Genomic DNA, 18,904 nt, shown 5'->3' on the forward strand with positions numbered 1-18,904 from the left:
GGTGCCCAATACTGAACTGCATATTCCAGATGAGGTCTTACTAATGATTTGTACACGAGTAATGTGATATCTCTCTGGAGTCTATACATCTTTTAATACAAGAGAGGATTTTGCGCGATTTAGAAACCACAGCTTGGCATTGCATGCCATTATTAAGCTTGTGATCTACCAGAACTCACAGATCCTTCTCCATCATTGATTCCCCCAGTTGTACTCCCCCTAGTATGTATGATGCATGCTTATTCTTAGTCCCAGAACATGTACCAGAACATACATCTCCTAGAATGTGATGTGTGCTTGTTTTTGATAAACTTTACATTTATAAACACTGAATCTTATTTGCGAAATCAAACTATGTATTAAGGTTTGCTTGTAAGTAGGAGATATCCTGCAAGAATATTCTTCCACTACATAGCTTGGTGTCAGCTGCAAACACTGAAATGCTACTTTTATCCCAAACTCTATATCATTTATAATTATGTTAAAAAATAAGGGTTCCAACATTGAACCTTGGGGTGCACCACTAATTACCTTAGACCATTCAGGGTATGAATCAATAATCTCTGAATACGATCTTTCATCCAGTTTTCTATTCATTTACAAACTGAATCTTCTAAGCTTGTAGAATTTTCCAAGCCATTTGTGGGGATCTGTGTCAAATGCTTTTGCAAAAAACAAGTGTACTATATCCACAGCCACCCCTTAGTTTTTGCTTACTTCTCCTTTCTCCTTATAAAAAGAAATAACATTTCTTTGACAGCTTCAGTCTTTTGTGAATCCATGCTGTTTATTGCTTAAAATATTTTAAGTACAGTATTGCATGACTGCGCAATTTTCATTCAAAGTGTGACAGCGCTGTAAGCTGAAAATTGACCTGGGCAGGAAGGTGGTGAAAGTGCCCTGTATTGAAGTGGTTAAAATAATTATTTTCTAGCAAAAATGTTTCTATGTGGTCTTTTATTAAACCCTCAAATATCTTACTGACTATCTAAACTGAAATCTAACTGACCTGTAGTTAATAAAGACTTTCATCCCTTTTTAAATATAGGCACAAAATTGGTCTTGCAACAAGCCAGTGGTAACACAATGGCTTTGAAATAACAGATCTTAACATGTGTGTGTTAGCCATCTGGTCCAGGTGCTTTGAAGAAGCCTTTCTGTATGTGGAGCTAAAATCTCTTTTCATATAGATCAAGGGTGTCCAAACTTTGGGGTTGATTTACTATAACTGGAGAGTGCAAAATTTGGTGCAGCCTTGCATAGAAACCAATCAGCTTCCATTTTTTTTGTCAAAGCTTAATTGACCAAGCTGAAGTTGGAAGCTGATTGGCTACTATGCGCAGCTGCACGAGATTTTGCACGCTGCAATTTTAGTAAATCAACCCCTTTGTAAACAAAAAGCCAGATAACTGTCATTCAGACTTGGGGGCTGGACTGTGGCCAGTAAGAGTAGAAAATGTACCAGTAGCAGTGGCAGTAGACAATGTATCAGACATGGTGGTCAGTAGAAGGAGGATTAGTGCCACAACATTGGTATTAGTTGGAGGATTAGTGCCCCATGGTTGTCAGTGAAAGAAATGGTACCACATTGTTGCTGTCACTGGAAGGGATAGTGCCTCATATCAGTGGGAGCAACAGAGCCTTGTATCAGTGGAAGGAACAGTGCCTCAAGAGCCAGATAAAGGCAAGCAAAGGACCGCAGTTTGGAGACCACTGATGTACTGTAGACATACGTTCTGGTCAGCTCAGTAGATTGTTTTCAAAAAGAGCTGGATACATTCCTAAATGCACAAAATATAACTGGATAGAAACATTTAAAGGTAATAACACCAGAGATTGTTGATCTAGAGAATATCCTATTGTCTTCTGGGGGATCAAGGAGGAATGTATTGCCCCCGCTAGAGCAAATTGGACCATGCTTCATAGTGTTTCTTTTGCCTTTCTATGTATCAACTGTAGTATAGGATTTATAATAAATACTAGTGAGCTCTAAAGAGCCAATAACAATCAGCTAGAACAAAGAATGAACACCTTCATCCACAAATTGTAAACATATAAAAGTGCAGCGCTAAATAATCAAATAAAATAAAATATGTAATAGAATAATCATACAAAATTGAGTGCTCATAACTATTGTGACATCTATGTATAAAAAGTCCCCAAGTGAAACGTCCTGAATGAAGAGTTTATGCTGCCTGGAGGAATTTCTTTGCTCTATATCTTATTTTATTTCTGGTGAGTGTATAGTGGTCAAGGATTGTCACGGATGTTTTTTTCATCTTCATGGATGGCAGATTTATTTTGATTACTGGTCATCACACTGCATCACTAAAGAATTTTTTGTGTTGTCCCACTCAGGACATTTCACTTGGGACTTTTTATACATAGATGTCACAATAGTTAAGAGCACTCAATTTGTTATGATTATTGTATGACATATTTTATTTTAATTGATTATTTAGCGCTGCACTTTTATATGTTTGTAGTATAGGATTGTGCTTATGGAGGGTTTCTATTTATTTCTTTTTTCTATTGGTTGAACCAGATGGGCATTTTTTTTAATAATCTGACTATGTAACTATGTAACATAACTCAAAGCAAGAAGCTCAGTCCTTTTTTTACTGAATATTTACACATTTCCATTATGCAGCATCGGGTTCAACAAGTTAAAATTGAGGTAACAGTTACAACAGTCTTCTGTGGCATGATACAAGTTTTTTGTTCCAATGATCAAAGGTGCAACAGTGAACAAGTCCAATTCCAGGGGAAAGGCTTTCCAGGGAAAGCCGACAAGGGAAAAGCCAAATGACATGTTCCACAGTCCTACTACTCCTTAATACAGCTTGTTCTACACTCCAACCACACTCAACTAAGGTTCACCCACTACTTATATGGGCGGTCCTGTCAGAAAGAGCAGAGTTGAGGCTTTGTTCACATTGCAAAATTGCATGCATAATTACCCATTATAAATGTTACATTTATTGATATTCATTATATATTTATTTTCCTTTTCAGTTCAAAGATCAAAGTGACTATAGTATGCATAGCCGTATATCGTCTGCACCCACGTATGGTCTCTATGTTTTTGTACGAAACTTTGTCTGCAGAATTGGTGAAGATGCTGAACTTTTTATGTCACTGTACGATCCTCAGAAGCAAACAATTATAAGGTAGGAAATATAGATAACAGTGGAGTACAGAGAAGACATCCAGGGTCTAATAAACCCCAGATGTCTAATATAGAGTCCATCACATATTGTGATACCCTATGTGATAGCAATAAATGTTATGTAAAATAAATAAATAAATAAATAAAATGTTTTATGTGTTTAAAGTGACACTTAAAAAAAAATTACAAAAAGTAAAAAAAAATGAGTGCTCCCCCATCCTTAAAAAAAGCATGCATTAGTACCTTAGTACGAAAATGGCAATTGCCCTACACATGTTACATATCACTGTGCACGCTGGAATGAGGGCAATAATTTTAGCACCAGAGCTCCTGCATAACTCTGATCTGGTCTTTTAAAGCGTTTCCTATGAAAAAATATAGGATATTGAAGTTTTTCTGCAGTTTCATGGGCACACACAATTTTAAGGTTTGACATGTTAGGTATCTATTTATTCGGTGCAACCTCATCATCTTTTATGCTTTACTTAAACATTGGGTAATAAATATCATTTATGTGCCCAAAAATTACCTTTAGTGTATCTTTCACCAAAATGTTGCATTTAGTAAACAGTTGTGCTAACATTGTGTAACATAAAAAACTGGTGCTATCAAAATTTTATTGTCTAGGGCAGGGGTAGGCAACCTGCGGCTCTCCAGCTGTTCCAGGACTACAAGTTCCATCATGCCTCTGCAAGTCATAGCTGTAACTGATAATGTTGCAATGTCTCATGAAATGTAGTTCCACAACAGCTAGAGAGCCACAGGTTGCCTACCTCTGGTCTTGGGTGTCTGCTTTCAAGAAAATATATAATGTTTGGGGAGTTTTAAGTAATCTTCAGGCCTAAAATAATTTTTAAACATGTAAACAAAAAATTTACAAAATTTAAAAAATGGCTGTCTTCCATTCCCTAACGCTGCACCCTGCCTCCTACCGGGCACAGCGTGGAGATTTTAGTTTGGGGACAACTCTTCCACTACAACAACTGCTAGTTATTTGTGCCAAAACAAGCCACAGAAAGCCATCCCCCATTCCCATGAAGCCTTGCCTCTCTCCCTCAAAGTCAAACCTGTTTCGAGACACAGCACATCAATGGCATACACAGGGAATTTGTTTGGAGCAAACTGCTGTAGTTGTGTGTTTCACATAACATATAAGGGTCTGTGTATAAAAAGTTTGCTGAATAAATCCGAAAAAACATCCACACAACTCCAAGAAAACTTGCCATACTGCGTGTAATATAATGATCTTCTATGATCGTATGTGTCATCTAGTAATAAGTACTAAGTACCTCAGTAGCATACAGGGGAGACATCCAGGGTCTAATAAACCCCCGGATGTCTAATATAGAGGGCCTGTCACCTATATGCTATCACATATTGTGGTCCCCTATGTGGTAGCAATAAAAAAAGAAATATGGCCACTAGATGGCACATATGATCATAGGAGATAATAGTATTGCACAGAATACAGCAAACTTCAGTGAAGCTGTGTGGATGATTGCCTCTCAGGGGATCAGGAAGGAATTTTTTCCCCTGCAGGAGCAAATTGGTTGTTTTTTTGCCTTCCTCTTGATCAACTGTGGGTATAGGATTATAACTGTTTTTTTTTTAATGGTTGAACTGTATGGACTTTTGTCTTTTTTTCAGCCAGACTAACTATGTAACATTTGTTAGGAAACCTTTTATAATAAGGCCTCATAGTGTTTGAGGAGTCTTTACAACATTATTTAGACCACATATTCAGGTGAACAACTCTCAGTTCTTTTCCAGAAAGAGGCCTTATTGAAAGACTAGATCTAGGGTATACAAAAAACTGATATCGGGTATCAAACAACACAAGTACATATTTTGACCCACGTAGATGCATAGAGATACTGACTTTCACAAAACCCTTAGACAGTCTCTTACCTAAGCACACTCTCACCCAGATAGGCTTTCCCCAGATAGACTCTCAGACCATCTACACCTTTTTCCTAAAAACTATCACATTAGAGATGTTCTGAAAACAGCTGTCTAAATAGTATTCTTTTAAAATATGAGCGCAAGCTATTTTATAGCCATTTGATATAATAAAGGATACTAAGGATCTTTACTGGAGTCCCGACCTGTGCTAGCAATAATTATTAATGAAGTGGCTTGCTGATCATCGGTGTTCCCTGATGAATGGAACTGGGTGAGGTGATTGAGCGCAGCTTTTTTTCATTGCATGACTATTGGACATAGTGGTGGAGACTTGCTAGTTTGATTTATAAGTGTTACAAAAAGAAATAGGAGAAGCAAATCAAGCAAAAGAGTAATATCAACAAAGTCCATACATTTTCAGACTCACAAGCTTACCACCTACATTAAATTCACCATTATGTAGAAGCTTGTTTTGGCAGTATTCCTTAGCTTTCACACGATTACAACATGTATTTTTTCTTTCCTTGCCAAAAGGTTCAGTACAGTCAAGTTTAAAAACATACCGTAGTTCAGTTTCTTTTAAGGGTTATGCCTAATACATTGTTTCTACTGACACAGGTTTTGCAGTAACAGTTGACCCAATTAAACATTTCCACCCCACTAGGAACTTCAAGTGCCTTTAAATTCAGCCTAAAAACAATAACACTAGTGTTGGTCAAAGTGGTAGCTACTTCACTTTGTATATTTTTACCTACAGGTAAGCTTATAATAAATCTTACCTGTAGGTAAAATGAATATCTCCTAAACATTCACCTTTTAGGGGATATTTTATGGAGCAGCAGCCGGTAACAATACAGGCGCATGCACTCTCAAGGAACATGCCATTCCTTCAGAGCTGTGTGCCGTGTTCAAAACTCCTGCACGCATGCGTGGGAGTGACGCCATCGGTGGCTCGGCCATTCAAACAGCTGCAGCTGGAAGATCAGGTGAAGATGGAAGCCTCCCGCAGCAGTGACAGCATGCCACTGGAGGCCTATTGCCTGCTGTTCTGATTGAGTGGCTTTTATCCAACAGAGTAGTTAAACAGAAGTCAATCAGTAGATCAACTTGTGTTCAACAGCAGTGGCCACATGTAAATCAGAATTCAGGAGGTCAATGAACTGAATTTCAATCCATGTATGGCCAGCTTTACTCCCTCCTGAGTCAAGCTCCTTCTTTTTGTGTATAGGAAGCTGTTCTCAGCCACAATGAGAGTGCCTTGTCATTTGATGGATAAAGGACTCTGAAAAAAGCTGACCAAGTTTAGATCTCTGGGTATTAGAGGCTGTGGGTGTCATGTTGTTTGCTTTTCCATTGATGTTCCAGAGAGAAGTTTCTTAAAAGATTTGTGCTACAAGTACAGTTACCCATGACTGAAAATATTATATAATATCAAAAATATTCCAAGTCAAAAGAAAAAATGCAAATCCTCAGGCTCATAAATTGAACATGGCCAACCTGCCATACTGTTTTTGTTCATTATCTATTTACCCAGGAACTGCATATTGATCATATTATATTATGATTTTAACAGTGAGAATTATTTGGTCAGATGGGGAAGTAAAGGTTTTCCAAAAGAAATAGACATGCTGAACAATCTGAAAGTAGTTTTTACGGTAAGTTTTCAATAAATTTAAGAGAAGCAAAAATGAGAAGCAATTCTATCAATGATTCATTCTTTATTATTCTTTTAATGGTGACTGTTGTATAAGGAGAAAACACACACACAATAAAACACACAATAAAGTTGGTTGAGAATCAGATTTAATCTTAAACTGTTGTTAGAGCAGTAAAGATGTGAACTCCATTCCACAGTTAGTGGTATTCACGGAGAGTGTAGATAAATTAGAAGAAATATCAGATGTGTTTCTCAGAGATCACAATATACAGGGATATAGAAATTTGTAGCAACAAACACACACTCGTTGAACTATATGGCCTGTATCTTTATTCAACCTTGCCAGGTACGCCATTATGTTTTTGATTCCGTCCTTTTCCTGAAGCAAAAATAAACTTAGGGGTTAGCACTTCTGCCTTGCAGCACTAGGATCCCCAGTTTGAATCCCGGGCCAGGACACTATCTGAATGAAGTTTGCATGTTCCTCCCTGTGCTTGTGTGCGGTCCTACGGGTCCTCCAGTTTTCTTCCACACTGCAAAGACAGGCTGGTAGGACAATTGGTTCCTATCTTAAGTAGCCTTAGTTTGTGTATGTATGCACATCAATATGAGAACTGATGTACATGGAGAGAACCCATGAAGAATAACAGATGAAGATGGGATAGAAGAAAAATGAGTATCAACATATAGATGATGGAACGATAAAAAACTAAATCTAATAATTAATTGATAAAAAAAGAGGGAAAATCGTGAGTTAAAGAGTGGTGGATACATAATGAGGTGAATGAAGAAAGTTTATAGGCAGAATTATAAGGAATGCGTTGGCTATTTTAGGACCAACTTATTAACAATTAAAAATATCTCATACTCTTTCATTCTTTTTCATCTGGCACTTAATGGGCAGTTGTTTTTTTTTACATCCTATTAAATGATATACATTTTTATAATACTGATCAAAGATTCTAGTTCCAAAGGTTTAAGTGTACATTTTTCACTTATAACTCTCATACATTGCATTACACAGTAATAATAATAAATGCAAAAGATTTGTGAGAGGTTAAATAAAGATTGTAAATATATCCTGAAAGCTTTTGGAATCATAGATAAATGAGTGCCAGGATCATTAAGAATAAATAAATATTGGTTTCATTACACTAGGCTAAAAACCCTTTCAATTTGATTTGAGAAAGGTGAGACAAGCCCCTTACTTTGATGTTAAACAGTATAGCCCTTAAATTTAAAACAATTCCACACTTTTGGGGTTCGTGATTGAGGCTATGCTCCACATTTTACTCTTCTAGCCCCTTTAAGCAGAGAAGTACTTAAAATGTTACTAAACCCACAACAGTAAAATCAGTGTCAGGGCTCCGGGGTGTGACCAGAGGTATGTGACTGACGCAGGGAAACGCAGATTTCAGATATGTTATAAACAATATAATTTATTAACACTAACATACAAACATAAATGCAGTGCAATACTAAAACATAACACAGTGCAAACCAACCAAACCAACCACCCACAGATAACAGTACATACAATGCAAGCGTCGTCAGGCAGGCCGGGTCAATAACAATCGGGCAGGTAGGTACAGGGGGAGCAAGCGGAGAATGGTCGGGGTCACAAGCCAGGTTCAGCAGGTAGCGGGCAGCGTGGTACAGAGGGTCAGGCAGAGGGATGGTCAGGAACGAGCCGGGGTCAGAGCAGGAGAGGGTCAGCGTAATCAGAACAGGCAGAGTTTGGCAACAAGGAAACGTACTAGCAGGAACACAGGAACAGGAACAAGAATGCAGGATTACAAGATACAGGGCCCAGGAAAAACACACACACCAAGGCAAAGACTGCAGGTCTGGCCATCACTTAAATACACCTGCATAAGCAGTTTCAGGTGTTTGGCTGACTGCAGGGTTGAGTCTCTGATTGCTGGGAGCACCCGCTGGCCAGCCCTGGTACTGCAGCCCACAAGGCAGGTGAGTCCCACCACTACTGGCAAGTCCATTCCTAACAGTACCCCCCCTCAAGGAGCGGCCTCAGGACGCTCCAAACAGTCCTAGCTGGGCAAAATGTTCCACCGCCCGGGTCTGGTAACTGGCGGGATATCAAAGACTGGCACATCGGGCAGGACTCCGGGCAGCGGCACACCGGGCAGGACTCCGGGCAACGGCACACCGGGCAGCGGCACATCGGGCAGGACTCCGGGCAGCGGCACATCGGGCAGGACTCCGGGCAGCGGCACATCGGGCAGGACTCCGGGCAGCGGCACATCGGGCAGGACTCCGGGCAGCGGCACATCGGGCAGGACTCCGGGCAGCGGCACTTCGGGCAGGACTCCGGGCAGCGGCACATCGGGCAGGACTCCGGGCAGCGGCACATCGGGCAGGACTCCGGGCAGCGGCACATCGGGCTGGACTCCGGGCAGCGGCACATCGGGCTGGACTCCGGGCAGCGGCACATCGGGCTGGACTCCGGGCAGAGGCACATCGGATCACCAGGTGAAGCAGCAGGCACCGGGCCACCATGCGGAGCAGCAGGCACCGGGCCACCAGGCGGCGCAGCAGGCACCGGGCCACCAGGCGGAGCAGCAGGCACGGGACACCAGGCAGAGCAGCAGGCACCGGGCCCCCAGACGGGGCGACAGGCACCGGGCCCCCAGGCGGGGCGACAGGCATCGGGCCCCCAGGCGGGGCGACAGGCATCGGGCCCCCAGGCGGAGCGGCGGGTGCTGGACCCCCAGGCGGAGCGACAGGTCTCGGGCCCCCAGGCGAAGCGGCAGGTCTCGGGCCCCCAGGCGGAGCGGCGGGCGCCGGACCCCCAGGCGGAGCAGCAGGCACCGGGCCCCCAGGTGGGGCAACAGGCACCGGGCCCCCAGGTGGGGCGACAGGCATCGGGCCCCCAGGTGGGGCGACAGGCATCGGGCCCCCAGGCGGAGCAGCGGGCGCCGGACCCCCAGGCGGAGCGACAGGTCTCGGGCCCCCAGGCGGAGCGGCAGGCGCCGGACCCCCAGGCGGAGCGACAGGTCTCGGGCCCCCAGGCGGAGCGGCGGGCGCCGGACCCCCAGGCGGAGTGATGGGCGCCGGACCCCCAGGCAGAGCGACAGGTCTCGGGCCCCCAGGCGGAGCGGCGGGCGCCGGACCCCCAGGCGGAGCGACAGGCACCGAGTCACCAGGCACGACAGTGGGCTCCGAGTCAACTGGCATGACCACGGACACTGGGTCAGACATTGGATCGTCTGGCTGGACAGCGGGCATCGGGTCACCAGGCATCAGGTCATTTGGCTCGACAGCGGGCACCGCGTCATCTGGCAAGGCAGTGGGCACTAAGTCACCAGGCACGACAGTGGGCTCTGAGTCGATTGGCACGACAGCGGGCACCGGGTCATCAGGTACCGGATCGTCTGGCTCGACAGCAGGCACCGGGTCATCTGGCGCTGGATCGTCTGGCTCGACAGCGGGCATCGGATCACCAGGCATGACCGCGGGCCCTGGGTCATCAGGCATTGGATTGTCTGGCTCGACAGCGGGCATGGGGTCACCAGGTATGACAGCAGGCACTGGGTCATCAGGCATCAGGTCATTTGGCTCGCCAGCGGGCACCGCGTCACCTGGCAAGGCAGTGGGCACCGAGTCACCAGGCACGACAGCGGGCTCTGAGTCAATTGGCACGACAACGGGCACCGGGTCATCAGGTACCGGATCGTCTGGCTCGACAGCAGGCACCGGGTCATCTGGCGCTGGATCGTCTGGCTCGACAGCGGGCATCGGGTCACCAGGCATGACAGCGGGCACTGGGTCATCAGGCATTGGATCGTCTGGCTCGACAGCGGGCATCGGGTCACCAGGTATGACAGCGGGCACCGGGTCATCAAGTACCGGATCATCTGGATCAACAGTGGGCATCGAGTCAACTGGCCTAATAGGATCATCAGGCTGGATCAGTTCATCAGGCTGGGTAGAAACATCATGCTGGGTAGAGGCAGCAGGCTGAATGGAGGCAGCAGGCTGAATAGAGGCAGCAGGCTGAATAGAGGCAGCAGGCTGAATAGAGGCATCAGGCCGGGTAGAGGCATCCGGCTGGGTACAGACATCAGGCTGGGTACAGACATCAGGCTGGGTACAGACATCAGGTTGAAGTGCGGGTGCCGAGGCACCAGGCTGAACCACGGAAGTCCGGTTCTCAGACGGCAGGCTGACCGGTTTGGATACTGGCAGGATGGTACTGGTTGGAAAGAATTTTCGCTTTTTTCTGGTTTTAACTACTGGAGCACTGCAAGTAAATGCAGGTCTGCAAACGAATGGAGCCGCTGGAGACAGAGAAGAGCTGGAGACAGAAAAGAGCTGGAGGATGGAACAGGGGAGGGAACAGTTGCTACAGAGGACTTCTTTACAGGGTTAAAGGCAGGATAGGTGCAGCGAGTGGGAACAGGGTACTGACATGCGGTAGATAGCAGGGCAGGAGGAGCTGTTGGGAATGCAGGAATAGAGCTTTGAGGAAATAGATTAGAAGCAGGACTGGGTTTTTGCAAGCTGACTGAGTCTGGGTGCAACAAATCTGTCCATGTCTGCAGTATGGGTTGAACAAAGCTGAGCTTACACAAAGCCTGTCTGACCAAAGACTGCACTGCGTTTATACAATCTCTTAGTATCTGTGGTGAACATGCAGAATAACGCTCCAGAAAGTAATCCACATCATCCTCTAATAACCATACCAGGGACTCTACCTGGTCGGCACTAAATGGTGGCAAAAATTCATCCCTGCATTCGGGGGTACCAGATGAAACCAACTCCGCACAAACCTGAATCAATGGCTGCACTTCAGAGAATTCTGTGCCCTGATCTACTAGAACATGAGCGAGCCGTATACATTCTAGCAGTTCATCCCTGGGATACTCCTTCAGAGTCTGATAAGCATACTCTCTGTCATCAAACACTAGCAGATATAAATACACAACCTCATCCAGATCCATCCTTCCCATCAACAAACCAAGATGGCTTCCCTGTGCAGCCACTTCTGGTCAGGATTGGCCTTGGTGTAATGTCAGGGCTCCGGGGTGTGACCAGAGGTATGTGACTGACGCAGGGAAACGCAGGCTTCAGATTTGTTATAAACAATATAATTTATTAACACTAACATACAAACATAAACGCAGTGCAATACTAAAACATAACACAGTGCAAACCAACCAAACCAACCACCCACAGATAACAGTACATACAATGCAAGCGTCGTCAGGCAGGCCGGGTCAATAACAATCGGGCAGGTAGGTACAGGGGGAGCAAGCGGAGAATGGTCGGGGTCACAAGCCAGGTTCAGCAGGTAGCGGGCAGCGTGGTACAGAGGGTCAGGCAGAGGGATGGTCAGGAACGAGCCGGGGTCAGAGCAGGAGAGGGTCAGCGTAATCAGAACAGGCAGAGTTTGGCAACAAGGAAACGTACTAGCAGGAACACAGGAACAGGAACAGGAACAAGAATGCAGGATTACAAGATACAGGGCCCAGGAAAAACACACACACCAAGGCAAAGACTGCAGGTCTGGCCATCACTTAAATACACCTGCATAAGCAGTTTCAGGTGTTTGGCTGACTGCAGGGTTGAGTCTCTGATTGCTGGGAGCACCCGCTGGCCAGCCCTGGTACTGCAGCCCACAAGGCAGGTGAGTCCCACCACTACTGGCAAGTCCATTCCTAACAATCAGTCTGCATATGCAGTAAAGCATTCTTGTTGTACTCACTGTGGAACCTAAGGGTTCCTCCGCATTGTGTTAAAACGCTATTTCATCCCATCTTCTCTCATCCAATCCATCTGCTGATAGTACAGAGCCCTTAGAGTTACTCTGCAAATGGTCAGTTTTGTGTATTGATAGAGATTTGTTCTTGTGGGGGGGGGTGCATGTGATCAGCACTGTGTCAATCAGCACTGTCCAGACAGAGGGCCAGGGGTCATGCAGCCTCATCGGATAGTCAGAGGAAAATGAAAGCTCCTCCTACAAGCTTGAACCAGTGGTTGGCCGGACACTTATAGAAGTCACAAGACTACTATATACTGCTGATGAGAAAATGTATTTAGCAATTTATATTTACTAAAATAATTGAATTTCCATGTTCTGTGTACTGTGGAGGACCAGATATAGTGAATGCAGGGTAACACTTTAAGAAATCTTTCTCTGGATAAGGTATCTGCTACAACTTCTGTTAGGCAGACTGGCTGTGGATGACTTTCTCGTTGTCATTCCTGTCCCTGTAAGGGACAACCTTCTCATTACACTATTTTAGCTACATTTGGAAGCTCATCATTTTGGCTTATGGAATTAATGACAAGGTCCCACCTTTCCCTGTGAAAGTACACTCCACTAGATCGGTTAGAGCTTCCTGGTTTTTCAGCATAGCAATTTGCTTCTTTGGTTGTAAGGTTCTTCAAGCAGCTGTGTGAGCTCTTTCTAGCCCCTTCTATTAACCACTTGAGCTGTGGAAGGTTTTACTCCTTTCATGACTAGGCCATTTGTTTGCTATATAGCACTGCACTACTTTAACTGGTAATTGCGCAGTCATGAAAACCTGTACCCAAATGAAATTTATATAATTTTTTTCCACACAAATAGAGATATCTTTTGGTGGTATTTGATCACCACTGGATTTTTATTTAATTTATTATTAAAAATATATAAAAAAAATACTATACACTGTCACTGTACTAATGACTCTGGCTGGGAAGGGGTTAACATCTATGGGTAATCAAAAGGTTAACTGTGTGGCTAACAATGTGTAATGTGTGCTGTTTTTATACTAAATATCTCTTTGTTCCTTCTCTCAAGGAAAATAAGCAAACTAATTTTGTTTTTTGTTTGCCAACACAGGGCTCAAGGCTATGATTGGACACAGCCAATCAGCAGGTCGCAGCCATGAATCATTGGCTGGACCTGCTGACAAAATCCCGCTGTGTCCAATCACAGAGGGAGTTGGTTGGGAGGGATGGGTTGGTGGGGGGCACGAACACACTGAACCCGGAAGACACTGCTGATGTACAGGTACATGGCAGTAAACTGTGGGTAGGAGTCAAGTGATAATCTGTTTTTCACATGTACCTGTTAGTGGTTTTTTTTTTGCTGTGTTAACCACCGCTCAGTTCAGTTGGACTGCTATGGATGCTCCTTCATTGTATGATTAAGAAAACAGGATTTTTGTCTTTCTTGTAAAATCCTTCTCTTGGAGTACATTAAGGGACATGGTTTCTTCCCTTCTTTTCTTATAATCCACTCCTACTATTGCTTGTTACAAAACTGAGACATGCTGTAAGCGGTAGGGGGCTTTCTTACAGCTCTGTTTGCCAGTGTCCAATCTGATGAAGGCAGTTGTATGTACCCAAATACTCCTGTGTACCTTAATGTACTACAAGAACAATATTTTACAGGTAAGACAAAATCCTAATATTTGTGGCTATAACAAGATTATAAAGCTATACTCAAAACTAATTTACCAAGTTTTCTAAAATTTTATGTGGTGGTACTGATGTTCATGTATCTTATTCATAATGGTTATGATACCAAAATTTAATGGTCTCGCATTTAAACAACTATGTAGCATATATGTATGTATTTATTTTTAATTTTATGTAGGATCTTGGAAACAGGGATCTTAACAGAGATCGAATTTACTTAGTATGCCAGATAGTAAGAATTGGACGAATGGAACTTAAAGAAACTAACATAAAAAAGTGCACACAAGGATTAAGGCGTCCCTTTGGTGTAGCAGGTACAGTATCAGAACTTGCTTAATATATACTGTTTAATTATGTTAATAAAATACTTCACACTACAACTTTTGAAGACCTAAAGAAAGCTGCACATACACGGTTAGATTTTCATTTGAACAATAGTGGAAGAAAAGTTTGTCAGAACATTCTTTCTATCAATCGAGTCAGCTAATTTGATTCAAAAGACATTAAAGATTTTGTCCAGACCTGCTATTGGATTGAAATACCAGATCTATTAAACAGGATTCATTACAATTCATTACAACATGTGCAATTTTTCCCAAACAAAAACCACATTCACAGTAAACATTTTAAGGATTTGAAGAAAAATTTCCATCCTGCTCCTTGAAATTTTCTGATCATTATGATCAAGCTGGTGCATAGCCAATCTCAGACTTGCCCAAGCTGCACCATCTGTCATTCTGCCTCTCTTATGCTTTATACACATGTATGTCTGTAATATTATGTTTTCATGGTCTGTAACCAATTGTGCTTTGAGGGTGAGCCCTGAAAATGTATATTATTATGGTATCCCCACACTTGGATGGTTGTCTACTGCCTAAAGAAACTGCATACCTGGCATCTTCAGCTTTGCATGGTTGTAGAAAAGTTCAACCACATGACATGAGCATTGTGATAGCAATACAAAAAACAGATATTTTGACAATATAATGTTAGCTTTCTTGAAACATTTCTTTTCATGTTGTGAGCTCTGCCTATCTGCAGGCCAACTCCTTCAACAATGTCTTGGATTCCCTGCATGCTTTGCACCTTCTACTCTTCTGTTTACCTTCTAAGGACTACATATCCCATGGTGCTTTGCTGCCTGCAAGCACTGATTCCTCTACTGGCTCCATCTCTTGAGACTCCTCCTCTTAGCACCTCTGTAGGAGGTAGACTCTGTGAAATGTGTGACATAGCAGTGCATATAAACATAGCACAGTGAATACATGTCACAGAATTCAAGGAAGTAAAGTTTTAGGGGCTCTTCACAAAGTAAGTTTACAAACTTAAAGATCATTCATGCTAATAGCAGTAGGCTTGAAAGAAATAAAATACAACGTGGAAAATGAATATATGGTTTTACATTTTGACCATAGATATGCTTTAAACATTTAAATTCCCAATCTTCTAGTGCTGGTACAACACCTTGCAGCTTGCAGGAAGTAGGAAGTAAATGGAAGTTGTTTCAGTTGCAAAGCAAACAGCAGCAGGTTGGAATGCATAAAATAGGTTTACTAAAATGCAATAACCAGGTTGAATTAAGGTGGTTGGAATATGAGCTAATAATCCACTTTAGTGTTTAGTCTGGTTTCAAGTGTATCTATACCCCAAACTTTTTTAACTAATTGGATAGAATGGGGCAAAATGGAGATAAAACCCTTTTAGGTTTATCTGTTAGCTTGGGAAATTTTTTCTCACTTTCTGTTCTGCGGAGAACCTTTTATCAGATACAAAGTGAGGAAAAATCAGAAGACAGCAATAAAAAGCTGATAAAGGTTATAGCCTTCCTCAACTTAACCACTTGCCTATTGGGCACTTTTACCCCCTTCGTGCCCAGGTCAATTTTCAGCTTTCATTGCTCTCACACTTTAAATGACAATTGTGTGGTCATGCAACATTGTACCCATATGCAATTTTTATACTTTTTTTCACAAAAATAGAGCTTTCTTTTGGTGGTATTTAATCAGCACTGGGTGTTTTAGTTTTTGCACTATAAATAAAAAAAGAACAAAACAAAAAAGCTTTTCTTTGTTATAACATTTTGCAAATGCAGTACTGATGGGCACTGATAGGCAGCACTGATGGGCACTGATGAGGTGGCATGGATAGGCAGCACTGATGGGCACTGATAGGCTGCACTGATGAGGCGGCACTGGTGGGCATTGATGAGGAGGCACTGGTGATGCTGCACTAATATGCAGCAATGATGGGCACTGACAGGCAGCACTGATGGGCGGTGCTGACTGGTAGCATTGATTGACAGCACTGACTGGCAGGACTGACTGATGGCACTGATTGGCAGCACTGATGGGCACTGACGGGTGGCACTGATGGTCACTGATGGGTGGCACTGCTGGGCAGCACTGATGGGTGGCACCGCTGGGCACTGGTGGGAGGCACTGCTGGACACTGGTGGGTGGCACTGCTGGGCACTGATCATCAGGGCACTGATCATCAGTGCCCTGATGATCAGTGCCGATCTGCTCTGTGGCAGTTGTCAGTTATTGGCAGTACTTTCCTCATGCTGTGACAGCGTGAGGAAAGTGCAGCTGACCAGTAACTGTATTTACTTGGTGATCTGCTGTGTGATTGGACACAGCTGATCACGTGGTAAAAGGCCACTGTTAGTGGCCTTTTACCTCATCACGTGATCCGCCGTAGGCCACTGGGGGCTCGTGGGAAGGCGCGTTCTGGGAGGACGTCATATGATGCCCTCCCTGAACTGGATAACTGCGCTGTACCCGCAATTCAGATATAGCGCAGATGGCAAGAGGTTAAACACATTTAATTCTGTCTGCGTAGCTGGTAGGGAAAGTTCTCCTCACTTTATTTCTCCTGGGGACATGGTATTTACATGTCAGGAACACAGGAACAGAGCCTCAGGCGACATTAAAACCTGGCAAGAGTTCTAATCCTTCCTCACTCTATCTATTAAAATAAATGTTTTGGCTATAGATACATTTTAAATCTAAGACCTACCTAAAAGTTAACAGTTTCATAGGTAGGCTGAGGACCAGAAACTTTGTAAATATGAGTAGATCTGTGTGATCTAGGCAAAAGATGGAATTACTGAGATTTAGTAATTGTAGTCTGTATAGAAACTGGAAATTGGAAATAGAAATTGGAAATTGCTGAAATTTTAAGATTTTTCATAAGGCCTTTTGAAGTTCACACTTAATATTTGCAAACACTATGCAGACAATGATCAAACAGTTATACAATAACTGTTTGATCATGACAGAAGATTGACATTAATTTTTCATTTTAGTATTACAAAATTGTTCTGCTTTTTATGATTTTGCATAATAGAAAATTATTTTTTAAACCATTTTCTTTCACATGGCTGGATTCTTCAGCCTTTTGAACAATATGACTGTGCTTAACAATTTATTTTACATCTCAGTAATGGACATCACTGATATGATCAAAGGTAAAGCAGAAAGCGATGAAGAAAAGCAACATTTTATACCGTTCCATCCGTAAGTATTAAAATGGACCTTTTTACACATACCAAACTAAATTAATTTAGGAATTTGGTATTTGTTGATAAAACCTTGCCCACATTTTTTTATAATGTGGCCTTATGCTACTAACTGTATGAAATAATATTTCACACCAGGAGCTGCATCTAAGAGTACTTGCTTTTTTGTGCAGTCCTATGTTCCTTTTAGGGCAGCCCATTAATTTCATTGGACTGCCCTGTGCATGTGAAACGCTAAAAAAAAAAAGGTGCCACTACAATTTTCAAAATTGTGCCACACCAAAGTGCATGATACTGCGAGAAGAATTAATGGTATCTGCGTGCATCTGCATAAGGCAGTGTGGGAAAATGTGTGATTTTGCATGCATTCCCACACCTGGTGTAAACAAGCCCTTAAGTAATATTTTTTTTCTCTGTAATTGTTGAACTTTCATACATAGACAGCACATGCTTCTAAATACTAACTTATTTATAAAATGCTCATAAGAAATTTCACAAAAGCTTGTCTAAATAACATTAATTGCAATATGATATGATATTAAGTTTAGCAATAAACAATCAAAATTGCAAAATTATGGGCATGGCTGGTAAACTGGTCAAATAGTTTTGTGGTAAATTATCATGATTTTATTTCAGTCCTTTTGATATAATCAGTGCTGGAATTAATGTTCCTTCAGGTATACAACCACATCAAAATCCTAAAAACAGAATGGTGCCCCATTTATGACCTCTTTTTCTTCTGTTCTTTTTCACATCGTTGTATTTGTAAAAGCATTGTTACCTGTCTCTAGACTGGGTAAATGAAAACCTGCATATACACAAGAAGCACATATGGAGTCTTCTCGTGTACATTCTGTTAAAGTCCAGGTGTGTCAGATGCCTGCGTCTCACTGTTATGGTACCTTCTTCCCTTGCTGCTATTGTTTTTGATATTGGTGTGTCTCATCAGAACTGCAAAGGACACATTAGTGAAATAGCAGATGGACAGAGAACCACAACAAGGAGGTGCAATAAACTAACACACCTGGAAGTGATAGATGTGGGAGACTCCAGTAGAGGCTCTGCAAGACAGCAATGGTCAGTTATAAGGGAGTATTATACTTGTTAAAAGGGTGCCTTTATTTCCATTTTTTTTAGCAACAGTAAGTACGCTTATTTAGGATATGGTAAAAAAGAGCTAAAGGAGTCAAAAAGCCCTCCAACCAAATCAGTACATAACACAGTAAAT

General features: G+C 42.7%; 1 protein-coding gene across 1 annotated transcript in view; it reads left to right on the plus strand.

Moving 5' to 3' along the window:
* DOCK2 (dedicator of cytokinesis 2) overlaps window positions 1-18,904 on the plus strand; it is a gene marked incomplete at its 3' end in the record, with an annotated part of 155,240 nt that overhangs the window by 72,648 nt on the left and 63,688 nt on the right. The window contains exons 8-11 of the mRNA XM_089659610.1: window positions 3,016-3,170; window positions 6,645-6,726; window positions 14,335-14,470; window positions 17,599-17,674. Coding sequence (XP_089515736.1) covers window positions 3,016-3,170; window positions 6,645-6,726; window positions 14,335-14,470; window positions 17,599-17,674 — 449 coding nt within the window. The remainder of the gene's footprint in view (window positions 1-3,015; window positions 3,171-6,644; window positions 6,727-14,334; window positions 14,471-17,598; window positions 17,675-18,904) is intronic.

The sequence above is a fragment of the Staurois parvus genome, unplaced genomic scaffold, assembly GCF_062004578.1.
Source record: "Staurois parvus isolate SC_StPar_1 unplaced genomic scaffold, SC_StPar_1.0 ptg001171l, whole genome shotgun sequence".
Lineage (NCBI taxonomy): Eukaryota > Metazoa > Chordata > Amphibia > Anura > Ranidae > Staurois > Staurois parvus.